Consider the following 23,112-nt stretch of genomic DNA (forward strand, 5'->3'; position numbering starts at 1 on the left):
GTGGCTCTTGGCCTAAAAGTCTCATGATACTTTTTCTCTTCCCAAATAGATATGAGCTTTTACTTTCCCAAATCATCATTCTTTGCACATGCTGGTAGGTGCACGTTGTGTGACCCTCACTGTATACAGTTATACGTTGCTTAATGATGCAGATACATTCAGATAAATGTGTTCTTGGGCAATTTTGTCATCATGCACATGTGATAGAGTGTACTTACACAAACCTAAGATAGTATAGCCTACTACACACCTAGGCTATACAGTATAGCCTGTTGCTCCTATGCTACAAAATTGTACAGCATTGTGGTACTGTACTGAATACTGTAGGCAATTATAATACAATGATATTTGTGTATCAAGACTTATGTAAACATTTCAAAATTTACAATCAAAGTATACTATTATAATCATATGAGACCACCATAACATGTGATGTGGCATTGACCAAACATTGTTATGCAGTGTATGACTATACTTCCAACCATTGCATTCATTTGCAGACTCTTTGTATGCCACTCCTCTCCCTTCCCCAACAGATTGTATAGATACATCTACTCCTTGTTTCCTTCTGTGGTTGCTGAACAAAGTGCTTGCAGAATTGAAGCGAGACTGGCAGACTCTCTTTCTTATACTCTATCTCTCTGCCTTTTCTCATTTCCCCAGTTCTTTTAAGCCTGAAATTTAAATTGATGAAAAATATAATTGACTGAATATTTGTGTCCCCATAAATTCACCTGTTAAAATTTAATCACCAATGTGATGATATTAGGATGTGGAATATTTGGGAGGTGATTAGGTTATAAGGGTGGAGCCCTCATGAACAGAATTACTGTCCTTATAAAAGGGATCTCAGAGAGCTCCTTCACCCCTTGCACCATGTGAGGACATAGTGAGAAGACCACCATCTGTGAGTTATGAAGTGGGACCTCACAGACACTAAATCTGCTAGTACCTTGATTTTGGACTTTCCAACCTCCGTAACTGTGAGAAATAAATTTTTGTTATTCATAAGCCATCCAGTCTATGGAATTCTGTTATAGCAGCCCAAACAGACTAAGACAAGGAAAAATAAAACACTGCTTACAGAGGGAAAATAAACAAGGTCTGATTTTTCTCCAGACCTGCCTGGATCATAATCCAGGATATGCACTTTCAACAGAAGAAAAGTGAAAATTTTTACTGGGCAAGCCACGCATTACCCTGCAGGGTGGTCTGATACTTCTCTACTTTACAGACCACAGTGCACTAGGACTACATGTACAGATCGCTGCATACTTTACTTAGAATGGGTCAAAAGTCTCCCTTCTGAGTGATACTCCTTTCTGAATGTTCTGAACATTGGAATTCATAGGGCTCTCTTCTTTCTTTCTTGCCAAGATTATTCAGATTGAGTGAGACCATCACTGGCTGACTGTTGGCCAGACAAAACATGTATTCAAATAGACAAATTATCTGACCATTGTTAAATAACAGAATTCCTTAAATTCTACAGTTTAGCTATCACAACAACTAAAAAATGTTTGGCCCTTGCTATATGCTTGGCTCTGTGCTAATCACAAGGAATATAAAAGCAAATAAAATATACCCTTATCCATACCCTTGAGGAACTCTCAGTCTAGTGGGAGAGAGAGACAAGTTAACAAATATTCCAATACAATGCAATACATACTATAAAAGAACAAAGAAAAAGTACCAGTGAAACACTAACTACAAAATCATCTTGTTGAAACATTAAATAGTAAGTGATCAAGTTTACCTGGGATGCCAACATGCATGCACTGAGTACCTCCTGTGATCCAGTTACAAGGGAATGATGGGGAGAACTAACTAATGTTCAGAAATCAAGGAGGGGCTTTTAGAGGAAATGAAATTACAACGAAGATATGAGAGGTGAGCCAGGAAAGAAATTAGAAAAGGGGGATCCTGGCAGAGAGATAGCATAAGTGAAGACCTTCAGATGAGATGTAAGTGTTTACAGAAGCCTGTATAGCTTAAGCATAGGAAACTAAGTTGGGCGTCCCAAGAGATGGAAATTTAGAGGCTGGGACCAGACAACTCAAGGTCTGGTAGGCCAGCTAAAGAGATTATATTTTTGTCCAAGTGTACTGGGAGGCCATTAAAGAGTATAAATTGGTAGTTAAATTTCTCCCAAATAACTCCGAGTCCTTCTTACATGTTTACATGAGCATACAGTACTATACAGATAAACAGTATTTGATCCTCTGGTCCTAGAACCAACCTCCTTGTAGCATTCTCCTCTTCTGAATGAACTCCTGCACTCAGGTTCAGTGATTACATCTCCTTATTGATGATTTAATTGTCTCCTGTCTCCCCTCTCTGACTGCCCCCACATAACTTACATCTAGTACCTGTGTCCCCAGAATCCCCTTCAGTCAAGCTGATCTGTAGTTTTCTTACTTCTTAGGATGTTTTCTCCCCTCTAGCTTCCTGTAGCACCAATCCCTTCAACCTCCTTCCCTTCCTTCAGATTCTTACTTCCACCTCTTTGACTCTCCCTAGCTCCTGTCTTCTATGATTTGGTGTGTACTGTGTTCGTGGGTGAAGTGGGCAGAAAGGATCAGATTCATTGAATCTGATAATGATAATAAATTGTCTGTAGTCTTTTTCTTTGCTTGTGTCTTCTATCTTGACTGAAAATATGAAATATTTGCATTATTGTAGAATGTATTTCACAACTTATATACTCACTCCCTGTTTGGCATTTTTAGAGCATTTCTAATAGGTATTTTTCCTGCAGAAAAGTGTGGTAGAGACACCTAGTGAACATTCACATCTGGTTTTTCTCTCCTTCTGGGCACATGAAAAGGTAAGACTCCCTTTCTCTTTGCACTGAGGCAGGGCCATGTCACTAGCCTAAGGGCTGTAATGCCAAAGTGACATGGGTCACTTCTGAGCCAATGCATTCAAGTACAACACCAGACTCTCCAAAGCCCTGGTCCCCTGCTGAACCAACCGAGGAGGTCCCACATTGCAGATGGTGCATCAGAGCTGCTACACAGAGGAAAGTTGCTGAGTTACCTTGACCTGCAGTGAACTAGAATTTGATGTTAGCATTTTTGTGACATCTGTTATCATAGCATATCAAAGCATATTCTGATATTCTCACTAATACAGAAAGGTTGTGAGAATTGGTCAGACTGCCTTCCCACGTTATACTTATTTCCTTGCAAGCATTCTCATTGTCTTCATAGGTGTGTTTTATTGTCTATATTTGATAGGAAGTTTGTTTGTGATTATTCTTTTTAATTAATTCTCCCTCTGCCTCTAACCAATGTTCTTGTAGTAAATAATTATATTCACTTCACTGAGTTAACGTAACAAAAAGCACAGACTAAATAAACAAAATTTATTTCACTCTCCCCTTTCTTTTCTACTTTCCATTTACCCTTCCTTCCTCGCTACCTTTTCTTCCTACTTCTTGCTTTTCTTTCTTTCTTTTATCCATTGTTCCCCCCTGTCCTTTCCACCTTCTAGAAACAATGTCTGCTCAGTAAATGCTGATTACCTATTAATTGATTTTTTTAATCTCCAAAGTGCTAAGTACTATGTCCTTCCCCTTATCTCCCCCTCTCTTCTTGCTTTCATCTCTCCTCCCACCTTGGGACGCCTATTCTGGTTTAGAATAGCACTATTTGTTTTTGTTGTGTTTTTTGTTTTCATTGTGTTTTTCGTTTTCTCCTTTGACATGGTTCAGGGACTCAGCCTGACAGTTTGAGGCAATCTTGAGAATGAGAACTTCCATCTCCCCTTTGGGTTTCTAGGCTGCATAGTGCAACCGAATCTCCCCAAAACCTCCTTATACTCTTTTCTATGAAAGTTATACTATTACAATAATCAGAAATAGTAAATAGATCACAAAAGCCTTTGACAAGGAGAAGTCACAGAATTTAAAGATCTGTCACATAGATCTTTAGACTCATAATTCCAACCTAAATTTCTACTTTCTTCTCTAAAGTGATAAATGATCTAAAGAAAATTTTAAAGTACACTGAAAATGATAAAGGATAAGTAATTCTTGAGCTAGTAAATTTTGCTGGCACTGTGTAGTAGTGTTTACACACATATAAGCAGCTGGAATTGGGCAATGATGCTCACCTATTTACTTAGACAACTGTGGCCACTACTCTTGAGGTCCTCCTTTATCCTTAAATGCATCCAGTTTCTGTCCTTTAATTTGGTCCCTGGTTTTCAGCCCTAGACTCAACTCAAATACTGTCCTTATCCATACATAGATGGTGCTTCTTGATTTTACTCTTCAAGAGGGCTCTTACAAAGTCCTCTGTCTGGCATCTCCATGTTTAGACATTTCCTCTGGCTTTATTCATTCTAGGTCAACCCTCAGAAACCCACCTCAGTTCTAACCTTAGCAGTCCAAGATGGACTTGGGCACGTAGGAACAACATAGAACTAAAAACATTTTAAAAGTGAACATGAAGCGTTTAATCAAAAGGCCATGTTGTGCTACTTTCCAAGTCAGTTGTTAAACATGGACATTATTTAAAAATAAACTGGCTGGGGGCAGTGGCTCATGCCTGTTATCCCAACACTTTGCAGACCAAGGCAGGCAGATTTCTTGAGCCCAGGAGTTCCAGACCAGCCTGGGCAACATCATGAAACCCTGTGTCCACACAAGAAAAGACAAAAACTAGACAGGCATAGTGGTGCACACCTGTACTCCCAGCTACTCAGGAGGCTGAGGCAGGAGGATCACTTGAGCCTCGGAGGTTGAGGCTGCAGTGAGCTGTGATCATGCTATTGCACTCCAGCCTAGGTAACACAGCAAGGCCATGTCTCAAAATAAATAAATAAATAAACAAACAAACAAACTGTTTAAACTTTTAACTAAGCTATGTTAAAATAAAGGGAATATATATGCAAAACTAATCACTTCTTAATTATTTTACCAGATTTTTACTATTTTTTATTCTTTTGGGGTTACTTGCATCTAATGTATCTGTTTGATGGGAATATTATATAATGGTGTACTACTGTGCTGTCTTCCCAACTTTGAGTTCAATTAGCCACTGTGAGAGTATTTAGACTAAGGAAATCAACAAATACTACAAATCAGGGTGTTTTCCTCCACACACCCAGCTGGTCAACACTTATCAGCAAGGGTGACAGTTTCTCTTAGATGTGGATAATGAAGACAAAACTGTAAGGTAGGGGAATTATTCATGGCTACTTCCCCAGAATGTACTCCCATACTGTTCCTTTCCTTAACAGAACACTAAATCACCTAGCCACATAGTCTGCATGATACCTTGCCTTCAGCTTCAAGCTTATTGTCTTAAGCAAAGTGTTGTAATCCCAAACCTCACTACAGGAAGCCTGGTTTGAAGACATATTCATGATCCAAATCAGGCCAACTATGACCACTGAAGTTGATTTGAGGAAGCTGCATTTGAGCTACCAGGAAATCCAATCTGTCATTCCTGTTACATCTGAATAAAGAAGCACATAGCCCTGGAAGACACTGGTAATCATCTTAGAACACAAACAAAAGACTGCCCATGCATGAATATAAGCCAAGGACATAGAACCAAGAAATAGTGAGAGAAAAACTAGGTTGGACCAAGCCTTCTCTGAATATCTAATCTAAGGCTTTCTGTAAGTTAATGCCCTTAGTTAGACTGAGGTGGACTTTTAGTTATTTGTACCAAAATGATTCCTTTCTAATACACAACATGGAGTGTGTATCTTTAGATGAGGTCATTGCAGGAAGAAAGTAAACACTCTTCGCCCGTCCTATGATAACTTTATGTGAGCATATGCCCTACTCTCCCACCACAGAGCAAGCTCTTTGTAGGCTTAAACTTCTTATTGCACATCTTTGTGTCTGTAGTTACTTTAACACTGCACCCTGCAAGTGCAGAGCAGGTAGTAAGTGCTTAATATAGGTTTGCTTAATTGAATTTGTTAGTAAGTCAGAGAGAGATTGTGCAAGAAATGGAATGAATCAGAGTAAATTCCTCTTCTCTTCTTCAGCCAAGCAGCCAATATGAACCCATCTGTTGTCATTTCTGAATGTCCCAGAGAAAAAGGAATGAAGCAATGTAGCTCTTGAGTCCAACAGTTCAGTCTTTCAACTGAAGGAAGTTAGTTTTCTTCAGGGATAGAGTGAAAATAGGCCCTGGTCTTCCATTTGGCATAAACATTAGGAAAACTCCTTTGGTCAATGTTTTCATGATGCTAAATATCTGGATAAGAATGAAAATGTGCAGTCAACATGCTTCAGAAACTCTATGCATATGATACCACATCAGCAAAATATCAAGTTACTTAACCAGACTTCTCATTTTCTCTGCAGGAGTCTGGGTTGCTTATATCCATGAAAGTGATTACTATGAGTATAACAGTCCCAGAACAGTGTGGCACTGTGAGTCTGAATGAAGCCAGTCCCTTATTACTTGGGGAGGGAGGTAAGTATGGAACAATGGCAAGTCAACATGAATGTTTCAGTTACATTTCAAGGAAGAAAGAGAAAATAACCATAGAAAGAGGACCGCTGCCTGCTTCTGCTTTCCCATGCTTCCTGTTTCCTTTCTTCAACAGCCCTATTGATGTCCAACATACATCTTATTTATTTACGTATTTCTCTTTTTTTGAGAAAAGGTCTCACTCTGTCACCCAGGCTGGAGTGCAGTGGTGCGATCTAGGCTCACAGCAACCTCCCTCTCCTGGGTTCAAGCAATTCTCCTGTCTCAGCTCCCTGAGTAACTGGGATTACAGGCATGCACCACCATGTCCAGCTAATTTTTTTGTATTTTTAGTAAAAATGGAGTTTCACCATGTTGGTCAGGCTGGTCTCGAACTTCTGACCTCAAGTGATCCACCCACCTCTGCCTCCCAAAGTGCTGGAATTACAGGCGTGAGCCACCATGCCCGACCTATTTTCACAAATTTAAGTTTTCTATTTCCCAGAATGTAAGTGCCAGGAAGGCAAGGATTTGTCTTTATTTTTGTTCACGGCTGTATCCTCAGTACCTAAAATAGATTTTGGCACACAGTAAATGCTCAAGAAATATTCATTAAACAAATGAATGACCTTTAGAATGACCATTTGCCAATCAGTTCATAAATTAGAAATTAAAATGGCCAGGTTAAAAAAAATTGTTTTTTTTCCCCCAAGTTAAATTAAAAGACCTTGTGACAATTAGTTCTGGCTCAACTATAGTCTAACTGTGTGACTATAATCAATTCACTTAACATTTTGCTCCTTCATTTCTCCATCTGGAAAATGGGCACAATAGTACCGGAAACATTCTTCAAAAGCTTTCAAGAATCTCAAAAGAGGCAACGACTATAAAAGTATTAGGTTCAAGATTCAATGCAGATGCTTAACATTGTTTCATAAAATTAAATAAGGATCTCATTGTCCTTTAACTTACTAAGCTGGCAAAATTTCATTTTTCAGCTTCTGTTCTTATACATACTAATGACTATACATTAAACAACTTTCTGTATTTTCATTTCATCCAAAGTATTGTTTATAGCAATTTTAATTAACCAATCATTTTCAAACAAAACTGTAATTTCTGACATTTTAAATTTGCTTTCAAAGTCACAAACTTTTAAAGATAAAAATAGATATACTAAAAAAATCCAACCTAACTCATATTTATTGAGACATGTGAAATGGCATTTTTCCAGGGTAATCATTCTTTCCTCCTCCCAGTATGTCAATAACAAACCGGGTTTTTTTGTGGTAGAAATTCCATTTATTCTCTTCTCATTTTCTCTTTCAAGCTGAATTCTATTGTAGAGTCTTCCCTTTCAATCTTTAAAAAGTGACCCTGTACCTTTAATAGCGGAGACCTGGTGAGAGGTTTCTTTCCAAACTTTTCCCTGGCTTCCAAGTGACGAAACCGGCTGTAATTTGAGAGCAGAGAGATCCTCAGGATATCTTTAGCCAAAGGAAAAGCTCCGCATTCCCACCCAGTCCAGAAATTGAAATACTATCAGGGGGCAAGAGGCTTTCTCTCCAGCTACACACTGCATCTCCCGGGAGCAAGGGGAAACTCCGAGAGGAGCGCTACAGAGCCAGCATCTTGCCAGCGCCCCCGGAGGAGGGGTTCCCCGCTACGCCTGTGCCGGAGGAGTTCCAGCCACCGAGCGAGGGGCGCAAGGGTGGGTGCATCCTGCGCTGTGGCGGCCGCGCTACCCAGACGCTGGTGTGCAGAGCCACATGAAGCCTGCTGGGGACTGGGGTCCAGGGAGCAGCAAGCCGGCTGGGACTGAGGCGGACGCTGTCTCAGGGAGACGCTGACTCGCAAAGACACTCCCTTCCTTGTGCCTGGGTGATAAGTCTCCTCCTGGGGTCCCTGGCCATCCTGAATATCCAGAATGGTGTTTCTGAAGTTCCTCTGCATGAGTTTCTTCTGCCACCTGTGTCAAGGCTACTTCGACGGCCCCCTCTACCCAGAGATGTCCAATGGGACTCTGCACCACTACTTCGTGCCGGATGGGGACTATGAGGAGAACGATGACCCCGAGAAGTGCCAGCTGCTCTTCAGGGTGAGTGACCACAGGCGCTGCTCCCAGGGGGAGGGGAGCCAGGCCGGCAACCTGCTGAGCCTCACCCTGCGGGAGGAGTTCACCGTGCTGGGCCGCCAGGTGGAGGATGCTGGGCGCGTGCTGGAGGGCATCAGCAAAAGCATCTCCTACGACCTAGACGGGGAAGAGAGCTATGGCAAGTACCTGCGGCGGGAGTCCCACCAGATCGGGGATGCCTACTCCAACTCGGACAAATCCCTCACTGAGCTGGAGAGCAAGTTCAAGCAGGGCCAGGAACAGGACAGCCGGCAGGAGAGCAGGCTCAACGAGGACTTTCTGGGAATGCTGGTCCACACCAGGTCCCTGCTGAAGGAGACGCTGGACATCTCTGTGGGGCTCAGGGACAAATACGAGCTGCTGGCTCTCACCATTAGGAGCCATGGGACCCGACTGGGCCGGCTGAAAAATGATTATCTTAAAGTATAGGTGGAAGGGTACAAATGCTAGAGAGAGGGAATCCAATCAGCCCCGCTTTGGAGGGTGGGGGACAGAAGATGGGGCTACATTTCCCCCATACCTACTATTTTTTTATATCTAGATTTGCACTTTGAGAACAAATCTGAGGTCATCTTTAAAAAGAGAAAAATTGGAGACGAGTGATTTTGTTTTAGTTTTGTTTTTGTACATTATTTATGTGATTGTGACAGAATTGTCACCTGGAAAGAACAATTTTAAGCAATGTCATTTCTAGATGGCTTTCTAATTCTGCAGAGATACCTGTTTCAGCCACATCTAAAAGAGCACAGTTGTATGTGGTGGGGAATGAAACTTCCCCATCCTGCAGATTATGTGGAAATACCCAAACATAATAGTGCGTAGCTCCTTTTAGCCTCTAGCCTTCACTCCTGGGCTCCAAAAGCTATCTGAGTTGCTTGTTTTTCAAGTGAGGTTCAAGGTGCTGCTTTGCATGCCTGCCAACCCATGGAAGCTGTTTGTTACTTCTTTTCTGTCTTATTTATTAATCATGGTCTGAGAGTTGTTTTTGTTTTTTGTAACAGTATTGCCACAAAACTATAGGCAAATCGCGTTTGCAGGGAGATTTCTGGTGCCTCTGTGGGTGTGTGTAAGTTAAAGTGGTCACATTTAAGAAGGCCAAGCTTTGTAGTGGTTGCACAGTCACACTGATATGCTGATTTGCTCTTTCTCATTGTATGTCTATGCTTTGTCATCAGTGCTACAGTAAATTACAAAGAAGTAGTCAGATTGTTTGAACATACCCCAGATGCCTATGATTTAGGTTACCAATGTATTCTTTCTCATTTGGGGTTTTGCTTCTGTTTGTTTATTGGAAACTTGTAGTTCAAGTAGGGGGAATTCTAATTCTAATAACTCCTTAGCTAAGTTTTATAATTCAGGCAATAAACATGTTTTCATATAATACTGGCTTACTTTGTAATTTACATCTGTAACTTCCATATTTCAAAAAGGGGCCAATGCAAAAGGAGAGAGATTTAAGCCAGTAAACTGGATTTAACCCAGTTTACTTAGAGTATATGATAAAGAAGGCAGGGGAATAGCCACATGTTTGGCAATTCTCTCCATAGTCACCCAGCATCCTCACAAGAAAACAAAAATCTAGCCATTGCCAGAATTTTACATTTGATCCCTATAGGTCTCCTTAAAGACTCAAATTTTCTCCAGTTTTTCTCATAAACTCAATTGGAAAAGTTTCTGACAAGGCTCATACCCTATACCCTTATGCAGAGCAAGCATTCCATCCTAAGTTACAAACTACAATGATGTTTAATTTTGAAGCCAGGTCTACATTATTTAATTAATGGCTTTAAAAGGTGGAGATGCACTTTATTTAGTATCTTTCCCTAGCCAATTCTTACTCTCACCTTAAATATGCTTTCTTATTGCATATATGCACAGATGCACACACACACACACACACACATGAAAATAAATAATGTTCATATTCTTCTGTTCAACAGACATTTATTTTCTCCTCTCCCTTGAATAAGAAAACAAGTTTTCCATTCCTATGAACTGTCTAATATCTTTCTATTACTGTAGGGGAAACTGAGGCTGGGAAAGGCTAAGTGACTTATCTTCCGTCAGTTATAACAGCCCCTAGTCTCTTAAATTTAAGTACAGGACTTGCCCGAACTAATATTTTTAAGAATACTGAGAAATGAGAGAGAGTGGTCAAATGTCTGAAATTTTGCTTAACTTATTGTACTTGAAATCACTTATAACTTCTTTTTGTTACTCAGGGCCCCATTTTTGTTGCTTTTTAGACCTGTGTGTAGAAAGAAGATTAATGATCACTTAAAATAGTTTCCTTCTTTATTCTAAAAAAATGAGGAAAAAATAACATTGGCAAATAAAATCATATTTGGTACTAAAATTTTTGTAGTTTGAAGTCACAATCATTAATGCCTCAAAACATTATATCACTCACTTCACAGTAATTATTTGGTAGTTCACACTCTTACCAAATGTCATCTCGTTGATTTTCCCAGCTATAATGGGAGGATATTGGACATGTGATAGTGATGGAAAACTGTTTTCCCTGTGCATGCTAATTTCAATCTATTGGTAATGCTTCCATACAACGTTATGTTAAGAAGGATTCAAAAGACACAGAAGTGAAGAGTGTCATCCCTAATTAGAGATATCTTCCATGGGTGCAAGAAGGGGAATGGTAACACATCTGCTATAAATTTGAAAACCCTTAAATAGATTATGTATGAGGTTCTTTCCAGTGCTAACATTCTATGATTCCTACAAAACCAGAACGAAATTATCTGGCATCCAATCACTCCACTCAAGCCTAGATGTACAGCCAGTAATCCCACAGAGTCTTATGTAAATGGCTTCAGAGGGCAAATGGGAATTTCCAGGTGGGGAGAGGAAACAATCCTGAACTGCCAGCCCAGAGAATAACATCACAAGGCTGTTCCAAACCTTCTTAGGGTGGGGAGCCAGACCTACTCACATCTTTCCTCTCCACTTCCTCATGATTCTTATTAGACCTTGTTATTCATGCAGTGACAAATTCTCTTTTCAAGCAGTGGTTCTTTTTATTTCTTAGACCATGTACTATTTTGAGAATTGAAAGAAAACTACACACTCTCTTCTCTGCAAAATCTACTTGCAAACGAATCTATACAAGTTAGGATAGTAATTATTTTTATATTTGTTGACCACTTAATTTGTGCCAGGCACTGAGCTGGGTTGTTGGTCATTCTGGGATGTTACAAAGCCCTGGGGCTTCATCTGTAAACCAAGAAATTTAAAAAGCCTCTTAGAGTTTTATTTGGAACAGGAGGCATTTATTATTGTTATTGTTGTTGTTTTTGTTGTTAAGTATAGTAACAATTAAAAAACAGCTAACTTTTCTGAAAACTCAGTATTATTGGTAAGGCCCTGTGCTAAGAACTTTGCCTGGGTCATTTCTCTTAATTCTAACAACAAACTGCATGAGGAAAGCATTTTATAAAATGAAGTAGACCGGGCGCGGTGGCTCAAGCCTGCAATCTCAGCACTTTGGGAGGCCGAGACGGGCGGATCACGAGGTCAGGAGATCGAGACCATCCGGCTAACACGGTGAAACTCCGTCTCTACTAAAAAAAAAAAAAAAACTAGCCAGCGCCTGTAGTCCCAGCTACTCGGGAGGCTGAGGCAGGAGAATGGCGTGAACCTGGGAGGCGGAGCTTGCAGTGAGCTGAGATCAGGCCACTGCACTCTAGCCTGGGTGACAGAGCGAGACTCCGTCTCAAAAAATAAATAAATAAATAAATAAACAAACAAACAAACAAATAAAATGAAGTAATACATGTCAAGCACTTAGAGTCGCGCCTGAGACATAGTGAATCCTCAATAAATTTTACTTGCTGTTATTACTGTTTTTATTATTATCATTACCTTTATAGCTGAGGCCTAGAAAGCCTAGGTACTATTTTCAGGACTAAAACTGTATAATATCTTATATACCTTACTATGATCTCGGTCTTAACTGATGATTCTCTAATGAGATATACAAGCAAATAAAAGAAGAATGTGGAGGATAGGGGATTAAAGGGGCCTCCAGTTACCATTTTAAATGTCCTCTGCAGTTTAGATTCTTGATAATGTCTGGAAGTCAGAAGCTGGTTGGCTTCCCTGTTTATAGAATTACTCATTAATACTTTCTCTGGGAGATGTGTTGTACAGTACCACTAATTCTTCTCTCAGTCGAACCACATGAAAACATCTACATAACTATTTTGAAGTGTTCTACAGGTATCTATCTGGAGGCTGTTGATGAAAGACACCAGGCTACTTTAGCCTCTGCTACCACCAAAGCCAGGCTCATAGAAGCGGTCAGAAGCTGTAAGAAGCCAGCAGGTGTGTTATGCACAGCAGTACCAAGAAGCCATCCAATAGTTCACACACTTTTCATTGCCTTTTAAACTCTCATTTACAACTCTGCTAAGGAAATGGGCTCAAAACTTCCCGGGAGGAGCCTTGAAACTTAGATTATAAACTATTTTAGTAAGTTATAAAAATGTCCATGAAACCCACTAATGATATGAAATCATACTAAGGGGCAGTGTGGTCAAATTTCTGATGCATTTTTCAGAGGAGGATTATTAAATTATTTTTTATATGGAATGTAATACTAAATTTCATGTAAAATTGGGATGTAACATTTTATATGGAATAATAATATTGGATAGAAAATAGAAATGCTAAATATGGTTTATTAATATTTTAATATAAAAGAGAAAACAATTGGAGACGTAAGAAGATTTGGTTTCAAATAGAATACAAAAAACTGCAACAATAACTAGTATAGAAAATGGGATTCCTTCAATCATATTAGTGACTGTGGAATTAAAATGGTCCTTAGGAATACTATTTCTAAAGTCTGGATCTCGATGGATATGTCATTCATTAAATATTTTAATATGCCACTATATGAGGTAGCCAGGATAATAATAGCTTATAAATATGTAAGGAAACTGACACCTAAACAAAGAATTCAAGTACAGCAATGTAGGAGATTGGAGTATGTACAAGGTTCTATGGGAGCTCAGCAAGAATTTAAATTAGAACTATCTGGAAAATGTGGAGTAGCATATCTTAGGCTAATCTGTGCTGCCATAACAGAATGTCTGAGACTGGGTAATTTATAATGAACAGAAATGTATTAGTTAACAATTCTGAAGACTGGGAAGTCCAAATCAAGGTATCAGCGCTTGTGAGAGCCTTCTTGTTATGTCATAACATGGTGGAAAGAAAGAAGGCTAGAGAGAACAAGAGGGGGCCAAACTCATTCTTTTATACTGGCACCAACCACACCCATGAGCATGAAGCCCTCATGGCCTAATAACCTCATTAAGGTCCTGCTTCTTAATACTGCTCCAATGGCAATTAAATTTCATTGAGTTTTGGAAGTCCCAAATATTCAAACCTTAGCGCAGTGCAAATAAAACAAAGATTCGGCATAAACACACATTCAAGACACGCAGGATTTTTATTCTTGCTGCTAGTGTTATTGTTGTTTAGCCTTTTTAATAACAATTTCTGATTACAAAAGTCATTATCAGCCAGGTGTGATGGCTCAAGTCTGTAATCCCAGCACTTTGGGAGGCCGAAGCGGGTGGATCACAAGGTCAGGAGTTCAAGACCATGTCTTGAACCATGGTGAAACCTCGAACCTACTAAAAATACAAAACTTATCCAGGCACAGTGTCAGGTGCCTGTAATTCCAGCTACTTGGGAGGCTGAGGCAGGAGAATCACTTGAACCCAGGAGACAGAGTTTGCAGTGAGTAGAGATTGTGCCACTGCACTGTAACCTGGGCGACAGAGCAAAACTCTGTCTCAAAAGAAAAAAAAATGTGATTATCTGCTGAATGTTAATAATATAGAAAACACAGTAGCACAAGAAAACAAAATTGTTCATATTCTGAAACTCCTTCTGCCATATACTCACTATTTGCATTTTGGTATACTTTTTTCCATACTTTTCATGTATATCTATGTATATATTTTCTCTTTAGAAAAAGTATTATAATAAATATATTGTTTTGTACCAATGTTTATTTCAGGTGTTAAGAATATTTAATTGCATCAATGTTTTTTAAATGCTTAGATCTATCCACAATGTTTCAGGATGCAGAGGTTCTAGGTTCTAGATCTTGCCTCACAATGTATTAGCTGTGTAACTTTGAATGATTCTCTGAAATGTTCTGAAATTCAGTCATTTTGTTTGAAAAATGAAGATAATTATAGCTAGTGTTTATTAAACAGGCACTGTTCAAAGTGTTTTCCACATATTATTTTATATAATCTGGTTAGAATTATATTCTAGGTTGATGTTACATTTCATAAATCTTTCAGATAAAGAAACTAAGACGCAAAGAGCTTAAGTGTTTAAAAGTTACCTCCTGCAGGCAGTTAAAGAGCTATGTTTCCTGAAGTAGCTAGACAGGAATGGAGTCAATATTCAAACACAGTCTGACTACCCTGCTTTCCCGATAGTCCCTGAATGACGTTTTCCCTTTCTGAAGGCAGTAGACTGGACACATAATTTGCGAACTGTCTTCCTATTCTAGGATCTATGATAAATGGCGTCTGAAATGAATATTTCCCTTATACGATCTTCTTAATTGGAAAAATTCAAAACCACATTTTCTTTAAGAAACTTCTTTCTCTGTTTGAATTTATGTTGGGTAAAATATGAATTCCTGATACCTGCATATGTCACTCCATGATCCTTTGCCTAAGAGCAACTGGCTTCTTTTACATTTTCCAGGCCCTTTTACATGCATTATCACATTGACTATAACAATTTTTTATAGATGCTGAACTGGCATAGACAGTTTATGGCATTCACTATTTGGCAGGCTGCAGTCCAGTGTTCACAGCTAGCAAGTTCTTCTGTCATTCTGTTATGCTTTATATCTGAATCCAGATACAAAACGATTTCTTAGGCTGGGCATGGTGACTCATGCCTGTAATCCCAGCACTTTGGGAGGCTGAAGTGGGCGGATCACTTGAGGTCAGGAGTTCGAGGCCAGCCTGGCCAACATGGCAAAACCTCGTCTCTACAAAAAATACAAAAATTAGCTGGGTGTGGTGGTACAAGCCTATAATCCCAGTTACTTGGGAGGCTGAGGCAGGAGAATCGCTTTAACTCAGGAGGCAGAGATTGCATGAGCCGAGATTGTGCCACTGCACTCCAGCCTGTGCAACACAGTGAGACTCTGTCTTAAAAAAAAAAAAAAAAAAAAAAAAAGTTTCTTGTCCATACAGGTCTCTGAAACTAAAAAGTACATACTATTAGGAAGTGCTATGTACTGTTTTAGATAAGAAGGTTTAAAAAGACCCCTCTGAGTAAGTAGGAGATATCTGAATTGAACCTTAAATCTTAGGTAGAAGCCAAGAATGTGAATGTCAGAGGACAAACTGTTCCTGGTAACAGAACAGCAACTACAAAGTCCTTCAAGCAGACACAACTTTATATGCATGAGAAAAAGAGGAAAAAAATAGTGGAATTATAGCAGAATAAATCAGAGAAAGAATAAAAGAATTTGGGTTGAGAGAACAACTGGGGTTTGGTAACAGACGAACTGGATGGCCATAATAATACGTTTGGATATTATTCTGATTTCAATGGAAAGGCACTGGGGTGTCTAAGCAAAGAAGTAGTATTACTTGATTTATACAAAAAGACCACTATGGAAGATTAGTCTACAGGGAGGCAAAAGTGGAAGCAGGAAAGCCACTTGGCCAGGTAGCTCCTAAGATACGCCAATTATAGATGATGGAGGCATGGTCTAAGGTAGTAGTGGTGAAAATGGCAGAAACTCATGTTTATCTTACACAGATATGCCCTACTGTGGCTTTTTTCCAGAAAAATCTGTGACATTCTTCCCAACCTGCTCCTACATTGATCCAATTTTCCCACTCTAATTCCATTTATCCCCTTTTGGGTTTGATGTTAGCATTGCCTCCCTCTGATTCTTGACCACCTTCCTCTCCTGACTCTCAAAGAAATGTATGAATGAGATTTAGCTTCTCCTCCCAACTATATCAGGTAATATATGGATTCCAGATGACCTCTCTGACTCTAAGTCCCAACTCTGCCTACCAGCCCACGCCCTGTTTACCCTATTTATGGACTAGAATAGACAGATCTATAAAGGTGAAGATTCAACCACATGCATGCCTCACATATTTTACAATCACATATAAACATTGCATTAGAGTTTAGACATCTTCCCTTTATCAATGATCTCTCGTCATCACTGCATCTATACTTATTCTGCATTTTTCTTCACAAGAGCTATATCTAAATATAAAAATATAAGCTATATCTAAATATAAAAATGATCTCTTGAGGATTTCCAATGTCTTCAGTATTCTACATTGCCTTGAATTTAGAAGGTCATGCAACATTCTATTTTGACTCTAGTAAGCATTTACTTTGATGACTTGTATATTTTACCATTTCCTCCTTTTGCTTTTCCATGAAATACAGGAGATATTTTGTATGTCAACAGCTTGCTGTTTACTGAAAGGACCCTGACAGCTATGATTAATGAGGTAAAGTCTCCATGATCCAGGGTTGGCAGTAATGGCTTGCATTTTCCAGTTGTGAAAAGTTTCCTCCTGCAGGCAGTTAAAGAAATGTGTTTCCTGAATGTCTTCTCTCACTTTGATCTTTTCCCAACTCTCATCCCAAGACCAAGCAAACGGGTATGCTCCACTCAACTTTCAAAATGTAAGCTTTGCTGGCAGTTCCACGAGTTGACCACTAACAATTTCCACCAGATGCTACTATAGATTAAATTATAAAGAGTGGAAAACCTAGTTAGTGAGTTTGCATTGCTCTGAGTTATATTTTTGCCTACCCTTCAAACATCCATTTTCTCCTGCCCCAGTTCCCTTCTCTCCTGTTCTCTCCTTCTTTTTTCTCTTTCCCTCTTTGCCTCCAGACAGTATAGATTTCACTTTTAGAAGCTTAAGAAGTAAAGGCAGAAACTGATTCACATTGTGCCTTTGCAACATATCAGCTGGGGAAATCTGGGCAAATTGTCCAACCTTTTAGAACCTCGGTTTCCTCCACATACAGTGGGGAATATGACACATGCATTGCAGGGTTCTTGTAAGGATTTGATAAGCCAATGTATGGAAGGGGCTAAACATAAGACTGAGAAATAATGTCACTATTTTCACACAATCTGGCAACCTACAGCTCACTGAGGATCCTCTTTTAAGAAAGGATACCTTATATGTTCTTTGGTTGAACAGTTTGTGTTTCAAATAAGCCTTTGGGATTCTACGTATTTTCTGTGAGCCAGTCTTGACCTCCTCTTCCTGGCAGGCACCTCAGAAGTCAAATATGTGTTTGTTCCAATTCATATATGAGAGGTTCCTATACATATGTTTACACCACAAACACCCCCTCCCTATTTGGGCCAAGAAAATGAATGCTGCAGCAGGAGATAACAGAAAATTTTCTTACCCTTTATTTCCAAATGTTAACAGGACCTCTACTTTATGTCTTGCACATGGGGGTGATGCACACAAAAGTAACTTGGGAATTTCAGGATATAGACAGCAACAGTGATAGAACTCTTAAAACTTGGCAATAGGCCACGTAGTTAGAGAAAATAAGAATATTAATTTCTAGTATTTACTGAGCAATTAACTCTATATTAAAAACTGGGTAGCCTAGAAAATTCTAGTTTTTAGGCCTACAAGACTGAAGGCTACATCCCAAGTGATCTCAGTATGGAAAACCTTAGGGTGACAGCACACACTTCCTTTTATAACCCCAGACTCTAACTGTATGATTTGGTGTCCCTAACTGCCAGGTCAGGAGCTTAGCAGAGCTGGTAGACTGGACTGATTCAAGCCCTGTTGCAGGTCTGGTGTACATGAGTTTCACTGAGAGTACCTGCGTACATTTGCATATAACTTTGATGACTTGCTGAAGTGAGACGGCAATTTGGCAATTCTCCAGCTTGCCTGCTTCCCGCCATGCAACCTCTACCCAGGCTGCAAGAGAAGAGGCCTTGGCTCAATTGAACAAGGACTCAAGATAGGATATGGTGGCCCCTCTCACAGATGCCTAGAAGAAGCTTGAATTTGCACCCTTTTCAATACAAGAGGAGACAATTGACCCAGTGAATATTAATACATGCATATATTTGGCTATAAATATAAAGAATAAATATGTATATTTCTTTTCTAAATTAAAAGCATTTGGGTTACTTGAAGAAAAAACAGAAAAAGAACAATCTTTCACTGGCTCAAACAAAAACTCATTCAGGCTTAGAAACTGGCAAAGGCAATAATGATGAATACTCATCCTGTAATCATATTTCTATATGCCCTCTTATTTCCAAGAGTTTTACCATAAAAACGATAACAGTGAAATATCTGGACTGACAGTTCACAATAATGGTATGATATCAACAGGATGTCAGGTTTTACAGTGCTTTCCCATTTCCTCTGTAAAAGTCTTACCATTACCAAAAGATGCAACTACCACTTTTGCCTCTAAATTATTATTTTTTTAAAAAAAAAACTACTTTCCAAAAGGGCTATTTGTTCACTCCTCTGTTCATTCACCACCTATTTATTGAGCACCTACTAAATATAGTTGCTGCACATAGAGGACAAAACTAGTAATAACACAAAACAGATGGTATTACCTACTATATCTATTATTATGTAACACCATTCTGAGCATGTAACATATATTTAACACAGGAAATCCTTGCAACAACCCTTTACGAGGGTTGCTTATAAACTGTTCTACTATCTATAGAATGTCATCTGATGCCTGTACCAACCATCCTCTGTCAGTCTCCTTCTCCAGCCCTGCCACAAGTCCCTTCTCTGGCTGACAGTCTGTCTTGATCTGGCTCACCCTTCTTTATAGTTGAACCATAATTCTAGAAGGACCAGGGCATCTTCAGACTGGGAGTTGGGAATATGTAAAACGAGTTCTTCCTCAGTTATCCCAGATGCTAAATAAAACAAACTTTGGATGAAACTGAGAAAGAAATAAGAGTTAATTAGTAAGAGAAGACCTTGACTTCAGGCTCAAGTTTGCCGGGATTGAGCCAGCAAACCATAGAACAAAACTCAAGATTTCAACATTATGCTAACCTCTGTCAGACTAAAATAGTAAAAAACCATACTTGTAATTATATCCGTAGATATAGTTTTAACCTTGAGAACTACATAGTCTAAGAACATTAGAGTGAGAAATAACCTTAACAAATGGAGAAGCCTAAACAAGTGAAGAAACTGATTCCAGGTCTTATAGACTCCTGGTATTAAGGTCAGGAAGTCACAGAATCACAAAGCCAGCTCATCTTATTTACCTCGTCACCAGCTGCCTGAATCCTCCCTATAATAGGACAGCCTTGACAAGTGATTATACAGGCTGTGCTTGAATTCTTCAAATTACAGGTACTCCTTTCTCTCTGGCTAGGGCCAGGCTGGGGGTGGGGAGGTGAGTACATTCATTTGTGGGGGAGTTCGAACTCATTCAAATTTTTTTACATTTTGAACTAAAACCCTTTTACATTTTAAACTAAAATCTTTCTCCATGTATCTTCTACCATTCAAAAACCCACAGCCCCCAATTATTTATCCCCTTTCCATATCAAATTAATCAAATATCTGGTGGCACCTTTTTCCAGCCTCAATATCCCCAGTTCCTCCTACCCTTCCTTATATAACATAAACAACAACCCAGATCTCCCAGCTGTGGTTTATAGCTAGGAAGAAAAGGTGTATAGTAGTTAAAAGCATGGGCTTTGCAGAAAGACAAATCCCTAGGCTGAATTTCATTTCTACATTCATATTAATATCCAAGGACAATTTACTTAATTTATATAATAGATCTTGATATATATAAAGGTATAATATATCTTTATAAATATATCTATATAAAGATATAATATATCTTGGTGTAAGGAACATGGCTGTGCTTTGGTCAGGAATAGGCCAAAGTAGGATGTTTACATCCTGCATGACTCAGCGAGTTCAGAGTGCAGACATTTAAGTCCACTTGTTATCACAGCCATGTAGCCATAACATGGGAAGGCCATTCCTTGGCCCTAAGTCACTGTTGTCTGTAAAACATATAATTGCCCTGTTGACACTGTGCAGGCGCACTGGTGCCCAGAGAAAGAAAGTCAGAGCTGTCCATCTTTGCAGATGGACAGGAGGGAGCCAGGGCCCTACTAGGCTTGCTCATGCCCAAATACAGAAAGGGTTAAGCTGCTGACCCTGAAGCCAAGGGAAAGCCAACCATGCAGCTGCAGGCGCGGGGGCTGCAGGAGCCACAGAGCCGGAGCAGACAGCTGAGACAGACAGACATAGTGTAAGAAAGCTGTTGATGAGAGCTGCTGCTGAATAAAATCATCTTTCACCTGCCTGCGGCCCCTTGAGTGTTCTTTCTGCTCATCCACCCACTCCCTTTGGACTTCAACATGACATTTGGTGTAGCTGTGAACCTGATACTTGAATTTCTTTAATTTAAATCAGTAATGATGATACCCACTTTGAAGGGTTCTTGGGGTGAGTAAATGAAATAACATATGTAAAATGCCTAGCATCTTACCTAGCATTTTGTAGAAATTCAACGCGTATATTTGAATGGATAAATAAATGAACCCCTAGTTGGATGCTTTGTTTAAACTTGGCACTCATAAGTGAGTTTTGTAGAATGAAAAGCAAACCTGGAGAAGACCTTGTGTAGGGGAAAGGAGCAGAGGGAGAATGAAGGGGAAATAGCCTTAATGAGAACCCAAAGCTGCTATGGCTGACGAACTTTCTATGTAAGGAAACCTCAGCCCTCTCTGTAACAAGTTCGCCAACCATCTGACAGCAGCGTGCTTCACACTCACCTGTGCTCGGGACGGGGAGAGGAGGGAAGACTCTTAAATTCAAGTCCTTTTCAACTAACTCTGAGCTTTCTCATAAAGGTCTGACCGCTTATGAATTTTTGAGAGCCCAAACACTAAGTTATTTGGGGAATGGGATAAGTGGTACTTTATATCTTTTTTTCTTCTTCTTCTTCTTAAAAAATAGCTGAACAGACTTTCCTAACTCTTTCCCAAAACTTCATGTTCAGGCTGAGCTCAGCCCTGGAAGGTCTCACACTCAAGAGGAAGGCCTGAGAAAGTCATTAAAGGCAAGTGAAAGCTCTGGAATGGAAATACACAGGGAAGATGGAAATTCAATTGGCTTTTCCTCTCAGGTGATCCATCTTTCAATAACAGGAAGATGAAACCAAAGCAAACTGTCTCAAGGATAACATCTCCTAAATCATTATAAACTTAAAACATAGCTTAAAGCAGGGCCTTTGGGGCACAGCTTGTCATACCTTGAATCATGGCTCCCCTCATTATATGGGCTGTTTATGACAAACAACTGAAACTCGCTGGGCCTCAGTTTCCTCCTCTGTAAAATGGAGATAATGTCCCTTATTTCATAGGACTTTAAGGAGGAACAAATGAGAGAATCTAGCTTGTATATGGTCTGGTATGTATGTTAAGCTATTTCACTAGATGTAAAGTAATGTATATATAGCAAACAATCTTTGTCCTATTAACATGAAGGGATCAAATAATTAAAATGAGTCCACACTTTTTCCTCTCTCCATTGCCTGTTTGGCCTCTCCTCTTCCTATCTCCCTCCTGGCTCTTGGTAGAAAGGAAAGAAACTGGACAAACACATTATCCACTTCTCTTCCCAACAAAAAGTTTATCTATGAAGAAGAACCACATGCACTAGGGAAAGAGAATGACATGGAAACAAAAGGGTAGAGGGCTGGGATGCTGCTAAGCATCCTGCAGTGCATATAACAACCCTCCATGACAAAGAGTTATCCAGTCCAAAATGTCAACAGTGTCAAGGTGGAGAAACACTGGGCTATAATATATAAAACATAAGGGAGTAGTGGGACAAATGGAGGTGGCAGGAGTATCTTGGATATCAGGCTAAGATTTCTTTCCCAAAGTAATGGGTATATTACAGGATTCAAGGGATGAAGAAAATATAATTTTAGAATAATTTGTTTTGCAAAGTTGTGTCTAATTTATTGGAACTTAGAGACACCAGGGAGTTCCAGGTAGCCTGATAAAAAATCACGTTTTATATTGAATTGTGGTTATGATGACCCAACATCTAGTTGAAAAGTGAAAGCATCGACCATCCTGGCCAACATGGTGAAACCCCATATCTACTAAAAATACAAAAATTAGCTGGGCATGGTGGCACACACCTGTAGTCCCAGGTACTTGCGAGGCTGAGGCAGGAGAATCACTTGAACCTGGGAGGCAGAAGTTGCAGTGAACCAAGATCGAGCCACTGCACTCCAGCCTGGTGACAGAGCAAGACTCTATCAAAAACAAGAAAAAGAGAAAGAAAGAAAAGAAAAGAAAGAAAAGAAAGGAAGGAAGGAAGGAAGACAGACAGAGAAAGAAAGAAAGAAAGAAAGAAAGAAAGAAAGAAAGAAAGAAAGAAAGAAAGAAAGAAAGAAAGAAAGAAAGAAAGAAAGAAAGAAAGA

The 23,112-nt window shown here is 39.5% G+C and overlaps 2 protein-coding genes across 4 annotated transcripts in view; one reads left to right on the plus strand and one right to left on the minus strand.

Annotated features, from left to right (window-relative positions):
- The window catches only part of LOC105528112 (cTAGE family member 8-like), a 241,298-nt gene that overhangs the window by 153,406 nt on the left and 64,780 nt on the right, over positions 1–23,112 (minus strand). The window lies entirely within an intron of this gene.
- Positions 7,966–9,955, plus strand: FIBIN (fin bud initiation factor homolog (zebrafish)). Its single transcript, XM_011964706.1, has 2 exons — positions 7,966–8,172; positions 8,264–9,955. The coding sequence occupies exon 2, from the start codon at positions 8,368–8,370 to the stop codon at positions 9,001–9,003; it is 636 nt and encodes a 211-aa protein (XP_011820096.1). The 5' UTR covers positions 7,966–8,172; positions 8,264–8,367; the 3' UTR covers positions 9,004–9,955.

The sequence above is a fragment of the Mandrillus leucophaeus genome, unplaced genomic scaffold (assembly GCF_000951045.1).
Source record: "Mandrillus leucophaeus isolate KB7577 unplaced genomic scaffold, Mleu.le_1.0 Scaffold700, whole genome shotgun sequence".
In the NCBI taxonomy this organism is placed as follows: Eukaryota; Metazoa; Chordata; class Mammalia; order Primates; family Cercopithecidae; genus Mandrillus; species Mandrillus leucophaeus.